The sequence below is a fragment of the Caretta caretta genome, chromosome 7, assembly GCF_965140235.1.
Source record: "Caretta caretta isolate rCarCar2 chromosome 7, rCarCar1.hap1, whole genome shotgun sequence".
NCBI lineage: Eukaryota > Metazoa > Chordata > Testudines > Cheloniidae > Caretta > Caretta caretta.
The window spans coordinates 29743552-29759625 of NC_134212.1; the positions used below are offsets into that span (position 1 = coordinate 29743552).

The following is a 16074-nucleotide window of genomic DNA, read 5'->3' on the forward strand; positions in this document are numbered from 1 at the left end:
AGTAGACAAATTTCAAAAGTTTGGACCAAATTCAAAATGTGCTATTGTATGCATCTCTGTTGTATGCTTGTGGAAGTGTAGTGAGATCAGAATCTGTCCCTTGGAGTGGAAACAATTTTGCTGCAGCTTTTGGGTGTAAATCTTACAGTTCAGACTCCATCTTTTTTTAAACAAAAGTAACCTCAAGCCAGGATTCCATTGATATTCAGAAGCAATCTTTAGTGTAAATATATAACCCCTTTAATCAATTTCCTAGAATACCTTTTGGTTTTAGCGTTTACTGACAAGAATGGACATGTATGTCAGGAAACTACTGTAAGTACTCTGGCATATTTAACTCTTAAACATTTTCCCTCCAGGTTAGAAATTGGTACATTGACCCTTGCCTGTTAGTGCTTAGGTGTAAAACACTTACAAGATTCCCACTCTTCACTCATAATTGCTAACTAGTTTAGTAACATGGATGGTCTGCGTATAAGAAAACATGATTTCAGCTGGAGAAAGAAGTTGTGTTAAGGATTAGAAAGGAATATACTTAGCAACTGTACTTCATAAAATGGCTAATGTTAACTGAGTTCATGCTTTGTGGTTTATTAAAGCATTTATGTATCACTGCCAGTATATAGCATACCTTCGTTGTGAGGCAGCAAATTGTTAATACTAAAAAGAAAAGTCACATGTTAAGAATTTATATTTTTATAGCACTATTTAAAATTTGTCATAATCAGGACTCTTTAAAATAACTGTGGCCCATCCCAGTAGACAAAGTAACCACAGAAGGTCAAAAGGAATTTCCATCTTACTTCACCAGGCAGACAGCTAATTGAGAGTCCTGTTCTGCAAGGCTCTGAGTGCTTGTTGCACAATATTGGACACCCACACCCACCCTCCCATTGACTTAATTAAGAGTCTGGAGCTCTAAGCACCTTGCAGGATCACACCCTCTGAGTGTATTTATGATATAAACATTAGGCAGGTTGGGAGTCTGTACAAATATATGTTAAGTCTCCCTTGGAATTCTTGAGTTTGAAACCAGAAGAACAATGAAGTGAACATAAATGTTTCCCATCTGCAATTAATGTATAGCCACATTAAAATATCAAGTAGCATCAGATACAACATATCCTAAATTATGAAGCATCTTGTTCGGATGATACTTCACCATGTTTTTATGAACCTTCAACCCACAAAAGTGACAAAAAAACTTTCCTCAAAGTTGCAGGAACTTAGGCCTCATCTACAAAGGAATGTTGCACCAGTTGCACTTAAAATTTTGGTTTTTTTACTCACTGCTAGCTGGTGGAAACCCCTGTGTGAGCAGTCTGATTTCCATTTGAGTGATTTATTTCAATTTAGCTTATACCTCTTCCCAGTCAATTTAAGCTGAGTGCAGAAAAAGCCACTCTTATACTGAAATAAGGTTCCAGACAGGGGTTTGAAAAAGGTTTGATTAAATTATGTTAAAGTGACACCTTAGATTACGTCTGTGCAACTTTCTTCTACAAACAAGCCCTTGTGCAGAGGCTTGTTCTGTGGATTCAGTTAGCTGAGCATTCGTCACTGCTGTGTCTATGCTAAGAGCTTGTCAACAGTACCGGCCGGATCGACGGGCAGCGATCGATCCAGCGGGGGTCGATTTATGGTGTCCAGTATAGACGCAATAAATCGAGCACCGATCACTCTAGCATCGACTCTGGTACTCCACCTCAGTGAGAAGTGCAAGGAGAATAGATGGGAGACGCTACACACCACAGTGAAGACACCGCGGTAAGTAGATCTAAGTACGTCGACGTAGCTGAAGTTGTATAACTTAGATCAATCTCCCCACATAGTGTAGACCAGCACTTAGAGTTGTTCCTACTTCTTATACTTCAGATCTACAAATTCAGCCCCCAATCCTGCAATTTACATCTGGATGGAGATCTGTACTTTCACAGAGCCCTATTGGAGTTAGTGGGGTTCTGTGCAGGCATAGCAGTCTGCTTCCATAATGTAAATTGCTAGATCAAGGCCGATTAGAATGTAACTCCCTGTCTTTCCTATTTAACGATAGACCATGATATTTCAAGACAATTGACCAATACGGCCAAATGGCCACTTTATTTTCGGTACCTTCGTTTTTGGATCTCTAATTTCAGCAGAAACTTGGGTCAGATTTTCTGAAATGCCAAGAATCCATAACTTCAGTCGAGGCCAGAAGCAGTTCTGGGAGCTCAACAGTTCTGAAAATCGGGCACCACGTGTCTCAACTGGGGCACCCAAAATCAAGGGCTGCTTTTGAAAATTGTGGCTAATTATTTCCCCCCCCCCCTTTTCCCCTCCTCCATTGTTTACATGACCCCAAAGCCTGAACACTTCCACAGTGTCCTTCCCAGACAGCTTTTTGATCTGTTAACTTTGTTCGGTGTGGGATCTTTCTTTGCATTTCTAGTAGAATGGGATGTTTTTGGCATAATCCGTGTTGGAGCAATTCCAGAATTATTGTTAACCTCTGCTCCCTCTGCTGGTTATATATAGGCTTGGAAGGATTCGATTTTTATCGGTAAATGTCAGTTCATGTCGATTTTCACCGTACATATGCAAACCGATGAGAAAATATTTCCATCAATGTTGATCAAAATTTACAGATAGGCAAAGTAAGAAAAATGCTGCTTTTAAACTGATTAGAGTTTGGTTTAAGGCTATCGGTTTTGTTTATTTTGACATACGATGTTGACACATTACTTTTTAATGGTTATAAAGCTTTAACTTTTTGAATCTCAACATCTACTTTCATTAAATAGTCGGACCATACTTCCCACAGCTGCGAAAATTTAAATTGATGAAAATATAAAAAATGCTTCAAAATAACCATTGACATTATCTGTCAAATTATTTTTTTAAAAATCCAATTCTGCCAAGCCTATTTATGTACCACGAGAATCAGACATTCAGTGAAAGATCTTGCATGGCTTTGGGAAGGGTTTTCAAAAGTGCCATTGGAGTGTGTGCTCTTAAATTTGGCACTTCTATGAATTCCTCCCAAAACGTTTTTTCTCAAGTGTCTATATAGCAATGAATTAAATACTTGAGCATCTGATGGAAAATGGTCCAACAGTTTATAAAAATTTGAGAAGTTTAATTTTTTTTTTTTTAAAGTTTACAAGCTTCTTGGTAACTGTTGATGAATGAGTAGGACAGTAGACTTTGTGGGTCCTAGAAAATATGGTAGCTGCCTAATTTCTTAGTGATGATCTCTAAAATCTGAGGGACTCCCTTCCACTTTACTGTTACCACCCTAAGGCAGGTCAGACTTCATATCTTAATTACTTGCATCCTGTTCCTCGCTTTCTATCTCCTACACTCCTTTGTTTCAGAAGTGATTAACAAAATAAATGCAAATTGGGTTTACCTTTATAAATGAAGTGCCTGAATTTAAGTTCAACAGCTGTAGCTATTATCTGAAGGCATTTTAAAAATAAACATTTCAGACTCTTTCACTGCTCTGCTTCAGGGGTTATCTCAGTCAAGGTAATGTTTCCTGTCTTCCAAGCAATGTTCTGCAGAGGTATTGTTTGAAAAAGTAAGCCCTATTTTTGGTGATTCACTTTCCTAATGTTTTTGTTTAATAGGCTCCTTTCTTATAGACCCTTACGTGGCTGAGTAACTTTACACACTAATGGTACCATTGAACTCAGTAAGCCTACTCACCTGCCTAGCCACTCATATACTGAAGTGCTTATAGCTTTGGGGCCCTAGTTGACACGGTGCATATGTTTGTGTATTTGTTTTGCAGGGTGTTTTTAAACATAGTGATCTGAGCGTGTGCAGTAATCTGCTGCCTGCTTTTATATTTTCCAGGCACTAATACAAAAGTTCTTTTCACTGTGTATGTTAGCTGATGGAGCCAAATGCTCTTATTTGCATTCTACAGTATTGCAAGAGAGTTAACAAAATGACCACCTAATTTTAGTCCCACTGAGACATTTGTAATAAGGGCTGTGACTGTAGGGTGGAGAAAGGCAGGGTAAGGTATGTCGGAGGTATTGAAGAGCAAAAGAACAAAAATCAATTAAATGCAACCCAAACTCTGTTTCAGTTATTATTGTGTGTGCTTGTATCTGCCTTTTAAGTGTAAAGAGCTGAGTACTAAAATACTGGGATTTCCTTACTTACAAATCAAGCATGACACTACCTCAGAAATGTCCTTCTCTTTGTTTACAGGGTGAACAGCATCACTCAGCTGTGTGTAGAAAATAAAAATAATCTCTTTCAGATCCCTTTTTCTCTTGTGCCACCCGTGCCAAAAGAGTTTGTCTCTTTCTTTTTCCTCTCGTTCTAGTTCTGAATTGTCTCCCTTCTCTCTGCTTCTGAGACTCATTCAGAGTCCCCATTAAACTTGGAACCAAGACCCCTGAGCTTAACCCTGGCTCTCTTCCATAGTACTATAGTGTGTTGGTGCCATGCTGCTAGGCAGGGGAACCCACACTGTCTTGGGTTCTGCTGTGCCCTCTGATTTGCTCATATGTTGAAGTGCGCCTAGACAGCAGATTATTACCTGCCCCTGCCCAGATATGCACCCCCTGGGATACCATCATTAGGCTTTTCTTCTCACTGAAGTCCAAAATATCTTTCAGAAAATTTGATGCTCCTTTAGGGAATGATGGTCCTGCCTGGCAAGACCTTACACTCAGACAGTGGTCTGGACGCCTGGCATCGTAAGAGCATATATTCTGCTGAACTTGTAAAAATAATGATGGAGAATGTAACAATAAGGCAATACTGAAAAATACATAGTATGGTTAAAAATGAGACCTCTGCTATTGTGCTGGACTGTTTGTGCACCTTGAAAAGACATGAAAGGGAAACTAGTTTGTGGCTTTTTTTAATTCGGAATTTTGCATTTAGACGCAAATCCTATTACAGAAGCAGTTAAAAAACTGGCCTCAGACCTGCAGAACAATGTATCTTTTTGGACTAGTAAAACAAGACTTTTGGGGTTGTTTTACAGTTAGTCTTTGCAGCCAGACTAGCTTTACTTGCTACTGAAATCATTTTTGGCATCCTGTCATGAACTGAATTAACATCATTCCCTGCATAAATAGAGTAGGAATCAAAAAAAGCCCTATTTGGAAGCCAAGGTGATTTTTTAAAAAATCTTCAAGTTTATTGAATCTTGTTCTTGGCACACAGTTATGTCCTTTAAAGCTTTTGTATGGTTGCACATTAATGTAGGTTTGGGCTGCCCAGTTATTTAGATTTCCTTTACTCACCTGAACTGCTGACTTTCTGTCTGCTACTCCTTGCATAATGACTACTTTTGATTGCCTAAAGTACAGAAGCTTGTCCATCAGACTTGTGTTTAGCCTTGCCTAACTCTGTGTGTCTTTGTATTGTTCTACCTTATAGGGTCCACCCTGAAACGACTATGTCTAGGCAAAGATCACAGTAGTAGTAACTATCCCATTTTTGTTTCTCAGTATTTCTTTCATAGCATGGGATGTTTTATTTATTTTTGACTAAAATATAGTTTGTTTACTTAAAAGCAGCTGTTGTACCTTTGCTGACATTAAATTAGGCTGCATATGAATTGTGAGCAGGTATCTCTTGAGTCACAGTGCATGTCTCGTGACGCTTTGGGACACGTGCATGCTGCAAGGTAATTGTGGGGTATTTTCTGTGTGAGATATGTGAGAGAGAACGGAGTAAAGTGCTTGTGTCTAATCTTCTATGTACAGTTTTTATAAAACTGCCATTTTGCTGCTGGCTGAACCTATAGCTTGATGCTACCTCATTCCTGTTGAGATGCATGAAATATGGAACACTATTTGAAGAGCTTTATCCTCAAAATACATATCTTCTCACTGGTCCCTTTCCCAAAAGAATGAGAGCAGGAGTCGCATAGAAGCCGCACCAGAGGGTGAATGCATGATCCTTTAAAGGAGGGTGCGGGTATTTTATGTGACTAGAGGAACATTAGTAGGTTAATCCCAATGCACTTTATGGGCTGGAAAATTCATGTTGGCAGAAAAAGACGACTCTGTGTTGATGTTTATAAATAAATCCTTTCACTCCAATTCGCTGAACTTTTTGCTTGAAGAGATGGTCTTTGCTTAAAATTATATTTTGAATATATCCAAGTGCATTTGTTAAAACTGTTTCACTTAATGTTTTCCCTGGAAATTGAAATCCGCACCTTTCGTCACTTCACGTTCAGTGCTAATTTTGGCATAGTACTAAATTGCCAGGAAGTGGAGCTCCAGCACAGACATGGGACAGATATTTCCATAACTGTGTGTGAGAGAGAAAGAGAGAGTGAATGCTTCTGTAGCCTTTGAGGCATCACCAACTCAACAGTGTCCTCTCTTAACCCTGGAAACCTACATTATACTTTCTAAGCTTATTTTTCTTGGATGAACTTGCATAAATATTAACAAAAGTGCATATCATCTATGCATTTCATTTTGATCTAGTAAAATCCTGATTCACAAAAGCTAATAGTAGCTACATCAAATTGTATTCCAATGGTAATGATCTGTGGAGATACTTTTATAAGTGGTGTTACATCAACACTACTAAATAATTTCATCTGGGGGAAGGTACTGCTGTGGCATAGATGATGCACAATAACATAACTATCAATGTGAGTACAGGGACCATTTTTTGAAGCAAAGATGTTCTTTAGAAAGGGATGAGGACATTAAAGGACAAAAAAACAAACTTTTGAGCCATAGTGCGGGAGCAACATCAATCAAGCAGCAAAGTGGTGCGCTAACGATGACGTAGCTGACCTTTTCTTTGTGTGTGACTTTCTAGGATCGTCTACAAACAGTCTTGTAACGTGTCCTGAGCCTCTACCACCACCAGCTCTGCAGGTCCAGGTGCAAGCGAACAACAGTAACAACAAGAAAGGAACATTCACAGATGATCTTCACAAACTGGTGGATCAGTGGACAAGCAAAACTGTTGGCGCAGCACAGTCAAAACCTTCTTTAAACCAACTAAAGCAGAACCAAAAAAGGCAAGACATGGAGCCAAAGGCTAATCCCATGCAGGCACAGAATGAGACGTGTGGAGTAAGTGGCGCTCCTTGAAGAACATACATTTTGCCATGTATCTGACAGCCATTGCAGAACTCATATGAGGAGGAGGACATAAATTTAAAATATACTGCAATGTCCATTTCACTTCACTAAGTACTAAAATAGCTTATGTTTTTTGGTCTTCTGGAGTTAATTTTGGTAACCTATGGGCCAATATATATTTTTAAAATTAAGAACTGCTAATTAATAGTTGATAAACAGCAACACACTGGCTGGTGATCCATAGATTGCTTGACTTAAACAAGGTTTTACTTTTGCTAAAATCCCTCTCCTTTTTTAATGTTAATCTTCCTCATATAGAATGGTTGCTGGACTAGTGGCTTGGTGGTAGTATGTTGCGAGCTCTCATTCTGCCAGACACTTTGTGAATACTCTGTCTTGAGGAGGAGATGGGTGTCGAGTGGGTAGTTAGCTTGCCCTTGCTGGCTGAGCAGTGCCATACTACAGACACTTTTAAATCGTCACTCAGATGACCCCGAATACAGTGAGGAGTGGAAGCACTAGCATCTCCTACCCGCTAATCCTCTGTTCAGTGGCACAGCTGAATAGCCTGAGATGTGTGTGCATCTCTGTGCACGCGCACACGCTTGACTTCATGGCTCAGCTGATGGTGTTGAGAATAAGAGCTTATGCTACATCCCTGCAGGCACAAAAATGAAGGAGAGAGACAAACAATGAATCCCAGTTACACCTCACATAAGCCCCACAATTCTTCCTGGCCTACAGTGTCTTCTTCTGGACTTAATGACTCCCTGCCCAGTTGTTTTTTGCCTGGTTTCATTTTTCAGGAGGCTGAAAATTGAGTCTAGAAGAAATAAAATAGCAATAAAGATGAGGGAGGAAAAAAACACTGTGGCAATTGTACAGTGATCTTTTCCAATCGAAAGAACTAAATGTTGATGGAGAAACGTTACTTTTTTTAACAGAAACAAAACTCCAAGCAAACAAACAATAAATAAACCCTAGAAAAACCCTATTTTTAAAAACCTGTGCATTGCAGTCGTGGTGGGAGATTCACCCCCATTGAGCTAGGTGCTGTCCAAACACATGCTTAGGAGTTTGCTGACTTCCCTTCCTGGGACAAAGTGAAAATGTGTGTCACTGCAACATGACGGCAGATTTGATGGGGAAAACAAACGTACAGCACAGTGAAACTGTTTAAAACATAATTTTTCTGTTGAGTGGCCAGAGCTTAACAAGAAGGGGGGAGGGTCCTACCCCCTCTCTACAAAATGCTGATGCAGTTTTGCTGCCCAGATACATAATAAATGAGCACATTGTTTCACAACAATACCCATGTCTGTCTGTAGATCCTGTCAGTTATTGCAAGCGACCCGTACTTTTGCTTGGTCAGTTCTTGGATGGGAGATCCCCCCACAGGTGCTTCAGGAAGTGATTTGGGGGATCCAGTAGTTGTCATTTTGCCCGTTCTACACCACGACAGGGGTTTTGCAGTTGGAAAGCTGCCTTTGCTGAGACTTCGGCACAAGTTAGAGCTGTCAGTCCAGGTGTCCTGCTCAAGCTCCAGTTTGGGTAATGATAGTGTGTTTTGCCTAACTCGCTTTATAATGGCCATTGAGCAGTTGTCTTTATTGCCTATCCTAAGCTGTTCGGTGATGTGTGCACTGCTTAAGAGCTCCCATATTCCATCTGGGGTGTGGCAGAATATTGGTGGGGGAGAGATGGAGGGAAATATTCCACATATAGTCTGCAGAGTGTTTGGGGATATATTTCATCCTAAAGTAAGGTTATTGTCCAAGGAAGAAACAGAGATGGTGGAGTTTTTCGAAGAAATGACTTACAAGGAAAGGTTAAAATCCAAACACCCGGGGCCCCGTATGCCGCTGTACTGATCTACAGGAGCTGTAAAAGCCCCACTGCTGTTGACCAGGGAGATTTCCCCAGTACGAGCAGCCCTATGTGCTCAGCCTGGCCAGGCCCACGCTGGAGGCAGGACCAGGGCAGGTGGCAACTCCCCACAGCACAACAGGGATTTTTGGATGTTGCACCTGCAGAGCAGGCCACAGGCAGCCCTGGGACACTGTCATTAACTAGAGCATCTTTTGATCGTTCTGATTTACATTGGAGTCCACTGATGTCACAGTAGTAAGTGGGAGCAGGAAGCTGATTACACTTCTGTGTATGGCACTGGGGAGTCCAGTACTGGAATAGTGTGTCCAGTCCTGCTGTCAGTATTTTTAAAAAGATGCTGGGAAATTGGAGAGAATGCAGAAAAGAGCCAAAAAATTATGAGGGCTGGTGGAGAAAATGTCTTATAGGAAAGATTTAAAAACTCAATCTGTTTAGCTTGCCAAAAAGAAGATTGAGAGTTGACTTGATTACAGTGGCTAAGTACCTTCACAGGGAGAAAATATAAAGTGCTAAATGGATCTTTAACCTAGCAGAGAAGTATAACAAGAACTGCGGGCGGGGAGTTCAATCCAGATAAATTCTTATTAGAAGGAGGCTCATGTTTTGAAGAGGGAGGGTTATTAACCATTGGAACAAACTCCCAAGGGAAGGGATGTGGATTCCCCATCTCTTGATGTCCTCCATTCAAGACTGAATGCCTTTCTTGCTTTAGTCAAACACAAGTCATTTGGCTCAATGCATGGATAAATGGGTGAAATTCCCTAGCCTGTGGTATACAGGAGATTGACTAGATGATCCAATGGCCCCTTCTGGCTTTAAAATATATAACTCTGTATCAAATCTCTTACAGAAAAAAAAAAGAGGACCCCCCCCCCCAAAAAAAAAGCCAGCATGGCTAAACAGAGTAAAAGAGGCTGTTGGAAGCAAAAATATATCTTTTAAAAATTGGAAGTCAAATCCTACAAAGGAAAATAGAAAGGAGCATAAACTCTGGCAAGTCAAGTATAAAAGTGCAGTTAGGCAGGCCAAAAAAGAATTTGACGAGCAACTAGCAAAAGACTCCAAAACTAACCATAAAAAAATTAAGTACATCAGAAGCAGAAACCCTTCCAAAAATCAGTGGGGCCACTGGACGATCGAGGTACTAAAGGAGCACTCAAGGAAGACCTGGCCATTGCGGAGAAGGTAGATGAATTCTGTGCATCAGTCTTCAATGCAGAGGACATCAGTGAGATTCCCACACCTGAGCCATTCTTTTTAGGTGACAGATCTGAGGAATGGTCCCAGATTGAAGTGTCTGTAGAGGAGGTTTGGGAACAAATTGATAAACAGTAATAAGTCACCAGGACCAGCTGGTATTCACCCAAGAGTTCTAAAGAACTCAAATATGAAATTGCAGAACTACTAGCTGTGGTATGTAACCTATCACTTAAATCAGCCTCAGTACCAGATGACTGGAGGATAGCTCATGTGACACCAATTTTTTAAAAAAGGTTCCTGAGGGGATTCTGGCAATTACAGGCCAGTAAACATAACTTCATTACCAGACAAATTGGTTGAAACTATAGTGAAGAACAGAATTATAAGAGACACAGATGAATACGATTAGTCGGAAGAGTCAAAACAGCATTTGTAAAGGGAAATCTTGTCTTAACAATCTATTAAAATTCTCTTAGGGGGTCAACAAACACATGGACAAGGGTGATACAGTGGATATAGTGTACCTGGACTTTCAGAAAGCCTTTGACAAGGCTCCTCAACAAAGACTATTAAGTAAACTAAGCAGTCCTAGAATAAGGGGGAAGGTCCTCTAATAGATCCATAACTGTTTAAAAGTAGGAAACACAGAGGAGGAGTAAATGGTCAGTTTTCACATTGAAGAGAGGTAATATAGCGGCACCCCCAAGGATCTGTACTGGGACCAGCACTGTTCAACATATCCATAAATTATCTTGAAAAAGATGTAAATGAACAGTGAGGTGGCAAAGTTTGCAGATGATACAAAATTACTCAAGATATCAGACTGAAGAGCTACAAAAGGAGCTCACAAAACTGGGTGATTGGGCAACAAAATGGCAAATGAAATTCAATGTTGATAAATGCAAAGTAATGCACATTGGAAAACATCGATCCCAACTATACATAAAAATGATGAGGTCTAAATTAGCTCTTACCACTCAAGAAAGAGATCTTGGAGTCATTGTGGATAGTTCTCTGAAAACGTCTGTTTAATGTGCAGCGGCAGTCCAAAACACTAACAGAATGTTAGGAAACAATAGGAAACAGATAAGAGAAAATATCATAATGCTACAATATAAAACCATGGTACGCCCACACCTTGAATACTGCGTGCAGTTCTGGCCATCTCATCTCAAAAAAGATATATTAGAAACCGAAAAAGTAAACAGAAGGACAACAAAAATGATTAAGGATATGAAACAACTTCCATATGAGGAGAGATTAAAAAAACTGGGACTGTTCTGCTTGGAAAAGAGATGACTAAGGGGAGGATAGGATAGAGGTCTATAAAATCATGAATAGTGTGGACAAAATGAATAAGGAAGTGGTGTTTTCTCCTTCACATAGCACAAGATCCAGGGGTCACACAATGAACTTGATAGGCAGCAGGTTTAAAACAAGCAAAAGGAAGTACTTCACACAATGCACAGTCAACCTATGGAACTCGTTGAAGGGGATGTTGTGAAGGCCAAAAATATAACTGGGTTGAAAAAAGAATTAGATACGTTTATTGAGGACAGGTCCATCACTGGCCATTAGCCAAGATGGTCAGAGGTGCAACCCCATTACAGGGGTGTCCCTAACCCTCTGACCACCTGATGCTGGGACTGGACAACAGGGTGGATCTCTTGATAATTGCCTGTTCATTCTCTCTGAAGCATCTGGCACTTGCCACAGTCAGAGACAGGATACTGGGCTAGATGGGCTATTGGTCTGACCCAGTAGGGCCGTTTTTAGGTTCTAAAAACATCTGTGGCAGCATCTACCACCGGAGGCAGTCTAGGTTTTTGGTTGTTTGTTTTTTTAACTGGGCAAAGCAATCGTGATGTAACATTGGGACAAACTTGCATTGGCAGAGGATAGACTAGATGAGCTGGAAAGTCCCTTCCATCCAAATCTGTACATCTTCATTGTGCCTGTTTTCTACTCAGAACCTCCATTAATATTAATAGGAGTTGCACACATGAACCTAGAGCTCAGTATGAACATACGATCTGCTTCTCCCTCAGCCTATAACATGGTCAGCAAACTTTGTGTATTTTTTCTGAAAGAACATTTCTGTTTCCCTTAAGGTCCTTTTATTGCCATAGGCAAATTGTTTGCTGTGTGAGTACAAGATATTACAGGTAACTTTTTAAAGTGAGAGCTGCTTTTTTAAGGGGAAGGCAACTAACAGCTCTTTGAAATGTTGGTGGATGTGCTTGACCAATTTCATACAGACGTATAGTGTTTTTCTCATTCTTAATTTCCCCCTGTCCATAGTTGGAAGCATAGTAGGCAATACATGAGACTGGGCTCGCAAAGGAGGTCTTTAACTTTCCCTTCCAAGGGGAAAAAGGAACAGCTTTCTGTTTTGTTCCTATTGAAATGAGAATTCCTACAGTGAACCACACCATGTTGCCTAGCACTCTGAGTATGAAATATAGTCACTACCCTTTACCTTTTTTTAAAAAATACCTTCCAATTTTCAGTAGTGTTATGGAACACTCAAACACCGGTCGAATGTCTTCATCTGAGCTTTCATGTGACTTATTCCCTTTCAGACAGGAAATATGCATGAAAACTGATCATCCAACAGTATATGTAGAAATGTAAAGGGAGATAATTTGTAGGTATTGATGTCAAACCACCTAATAAAATTTTCACAACTGCTAATCCATGCTGGACAAGGACTGAAATAACCAACTCTTGTAGGTAGTTGTGGGCACCACAAAAACACAGGAATGCGGCAAGTGATATAAAAACTGCCTTATGTATAAAGTGCATTGAATGTTCTTTGGATAAACATATCACCTGAAGATGACAGGGAACCAAGGGATTCACTAACTAGGGGCTTTCCTTCCTGCTACTACGTGAGCTCTAAATGCTTATAAAAGAAATAACCATAAAGGAAAGCTGTGAGCAGAAAAAAATGTTTGAGTCGGTGATGTGATTGCTCTACAAAAGGCGCATCCTCTTTTCTGTCACCGGCATGTGATGTCTTAAAGCCTGTCCGTTACCAAAACTTTATACATCTGTGTGAGCTTTATTTTAGCTAGTTGACTGTCTAGGAAGCAAGAACTCTGAAGTAGGCGTAGGGGCAAGGACAAGGAAGGGAGATTGTCAGCACTTGTTTTGCTGTGTTCCATATTGGTTGGCTTGGAAGAACAATGGAACTATGATGAAATTTTGTGCTTGAGCAGAATCCACTACTCACTATCTTCCGCCGTCTGTCAGACTGGCTTTCCCTACATCTCGCTTGTCTAGATGCCAAGTAAGTGGGCATTGACAGGATCATCTGATGCCAGTTCTCAATTGTTTCATACCCCTTGGTATTTTGACCTCTTGTCCGATGATGGGAGGAAAGAGAAGTCTGTGTGTGAAGTGACATCCCAGTTCTACTTCTCTTAGCCACCAGCACTAGCCATATTCTGTTTGGTGGTGGTGATCCTAGATTATTACTGTTAGTAGTATTGTAGATATGACCAAGATCATACTCGCCCCACCAAGTTTGGTTGAAGTAAAAATCTTCTTGTGCTGCACTGTGAGAACTGACCAGACCTAATCTCTAGAAAATAGGATATATACACCAATTTATCACACACTAGGTGTGACTGGCACATTAGACCTAGCCTGGTAAGAAAAGACAGGCAAAAGAGGTGGAGCAGAAAAAAAGACAACTGTTTCCTACTTACCGCCACATGTCTCCATTTTGTTGTTTTACTGTTGTTTTGTGTGTTGACGTATTTGGTAAATTACTGTTTAGGAGTATACTGGGCACAGGAGAGGATAGCAGTGGAGAAGGAGGAGGATGACAGTAAAAGGCTAGCCAGAAGAGTAGTATCCTAAGGAAGGATCTGGTGCTCAGGAGTGTGACTGTTCTTCCGGATGTAAGGGGGAGTGTGAAAAAGCCACGGGAGAGACCTAGGGGTTCTGGGACAGGGGGTACTGATGATGGAGACCATGTATTTTGTGTTTGTATTACTACTTCAAGCCAGGGAGTGTGGTAGCACCCATAGTTCCCACACCACTGGAGAGACCAGAGGTTTATTAAGGTCAAAAGAGTTTGGAAGGCGTAGTACGCAAAGTGGGGGGTATGTGGAAGGAAAGGCTGAGATGTGGCAGGAGCGGAGCTGTACATAGCCTTGAGCTGTAGCTAGACAGGAAGGGATTGAAGAGATTAGAGCGGAGAGATGCTGGCAGAGTCGACACACCAGGCAAGGAAGATCTGTTTAGCTGTAGCATTTTGAGTGGCTTGTAGTTGAGTGGTGGGGAAGGTGGAGAGAGGAGGAACTTCCATTTCTCCATTTGAGAGAACCAGGTCATGACATGTTCCAGCAGAATGGGTGGACTTTGGATGGAAGCCTGCATCGGTTTTTTCACTCTATTTTCTATAGCTTGGTTGCATTGGCCATGTGGTTTCTTAAGGTTTGTCCTATGTTCACTTCAGCTACTGCATGTCAGGTAGCTTTATATATCATATAGACATGTCATCTGTGTTGAGACTGTTTCCTAATATATAATTATGCATTGTTTGCATAGTTATGAATGTGGTTAAAGTAAGATAAGTACAGTGTATGTGATGGGAAAGGATTATCAAGGGAGGAAGAAAGAAAAATGACTTGCTCACCTCCTTCCCTCTCAATAATGTTTTATTTATAAAATGCTTTTTAGCATGTCTAAAAACTTCATTCAGGGCTTGTCTGCATGGGCCACTCAAAAATTAATCTGATCCAATTAAAGGTGTGAACTCAAAGTGAATTAGTTAAACTGCATTAAACCCCTGTGTGGACATTCTCGTTCGGAATTGAAGTGGCCTTAATTTGGTTTAGCATAATTCACTTCTTTCTTTGCCAGGGAAGTTATTTGTATCACATGTGACTTTAGATGCAATTTTTCAATGCATTTGGTGGAGCCACTCATTGTGAGAACTATGTGTTTGTTTATCTAGCATGGTTAAGCCCAGGCTAGCTTAATAAACAAAATGTCGAGAACAAAAAGCAGGAAGATACATAAAATGAAACCAATAGGGAAACACTGTGAATTATGTAAAGTCCATTCAGAATAGGATTAGCCGTGTGATTCTGTGCCACTTGTCATGGTATAGTGTATAAGAATCAGCTAGAAAGTAAAGACACAGCTCTACTTCTTCTTTCTCATCCCAGAGAACCTAGCTTTTTCGGAAACATTGTCAATGAGCTAGGAGACACAACTCCAAAATATTCTGCAAAGACTCTTCTGGTTCTCACACACACACTCTCACACTTCTTAACCGAATGAATGAAACACAAGGTTCTGGTGTTTGTGCCATGTGCACCAGGACACCAGCATCTGATATTCCTACACCTCCCAAGACAACTTTAGTATAAAATATATGATCCACGCCAACCAGAAGTATTTCAAGGTGTGTTGCAAATGCTGGTATCAGGAAATGCTATTGCAATTAAAAAGACTCCCTATAGTTACACAGTGCCTTCTGTTTTAGCATCTCACACTGATCATTGATGAACAATGTGTATCCAGGAGTCATCAGGATACGGTAAAAACGAGCCTGCATTAGAACTTCCTTCCAAATGAGTAACTGGCGCTAATGGATGTAGCCAGCTTTGCTGACAATACATTAGCCAACAGAATAGGACATCTGGTCCAGCAAGTATCTAGTGATTTGAAAATGGCTCATTCTATCAGCATGGAGTTGACCATCTCAGGAGGTGAGGGAGAAAATAGTGACATAATTCAACCTCAGCTGCGAATCCAGCTCTGAAATTGACACTGGAACGATAAATTATGGGGTCCTCCACCTCTTATTTGGAACGGTTGGCGTCTGTTTACAGTTCACTGGGTGGCTTACCTGATAAAGCCCCAGCAGTGCCTTGCTATGTCTTGAGCCTGGCAAGATTCC

At 40.6% G+C, this 16074-nt stretch overlaps 1 protein-coding gene across 22 annotated transcripts in view; it reads left to right on the top strand.

Annotated features, from left to right (window-relative positions):
• The window catches only part of WNK2 (WNK lysine deficient protein kinase 2), a 173347-nt gene that overhangs the window by 143676 nt on the left and 13597 nt on the right, over window positions 1–16074 (top strand). For 20 of the 22 annotated variants that reach the window (XR_007357525.2, XR_007357524.2, XR_012669234.1 and 17 more), the window contains 2 exons: window positions 5389–5433; window positions 6796–7055. Coding sequence is in view for 19 of the 22 variants with exons in the window: in XM_048857043.2 (XP_048713000.2) it covers window positions 5389–5433; window positions 6796–7055 (305 nt within the window). In the remaining 3 variants the exon portion in view is untranslated. Of the gene's footprint in view, window positions 1–5388; window positions 5434–6795; window positions 7056–16074 lie in introns of those variants that run through there. The other 2 variants (XM_048857049.2, XM_048857057.2) reach the window with 2 other exon arrangements.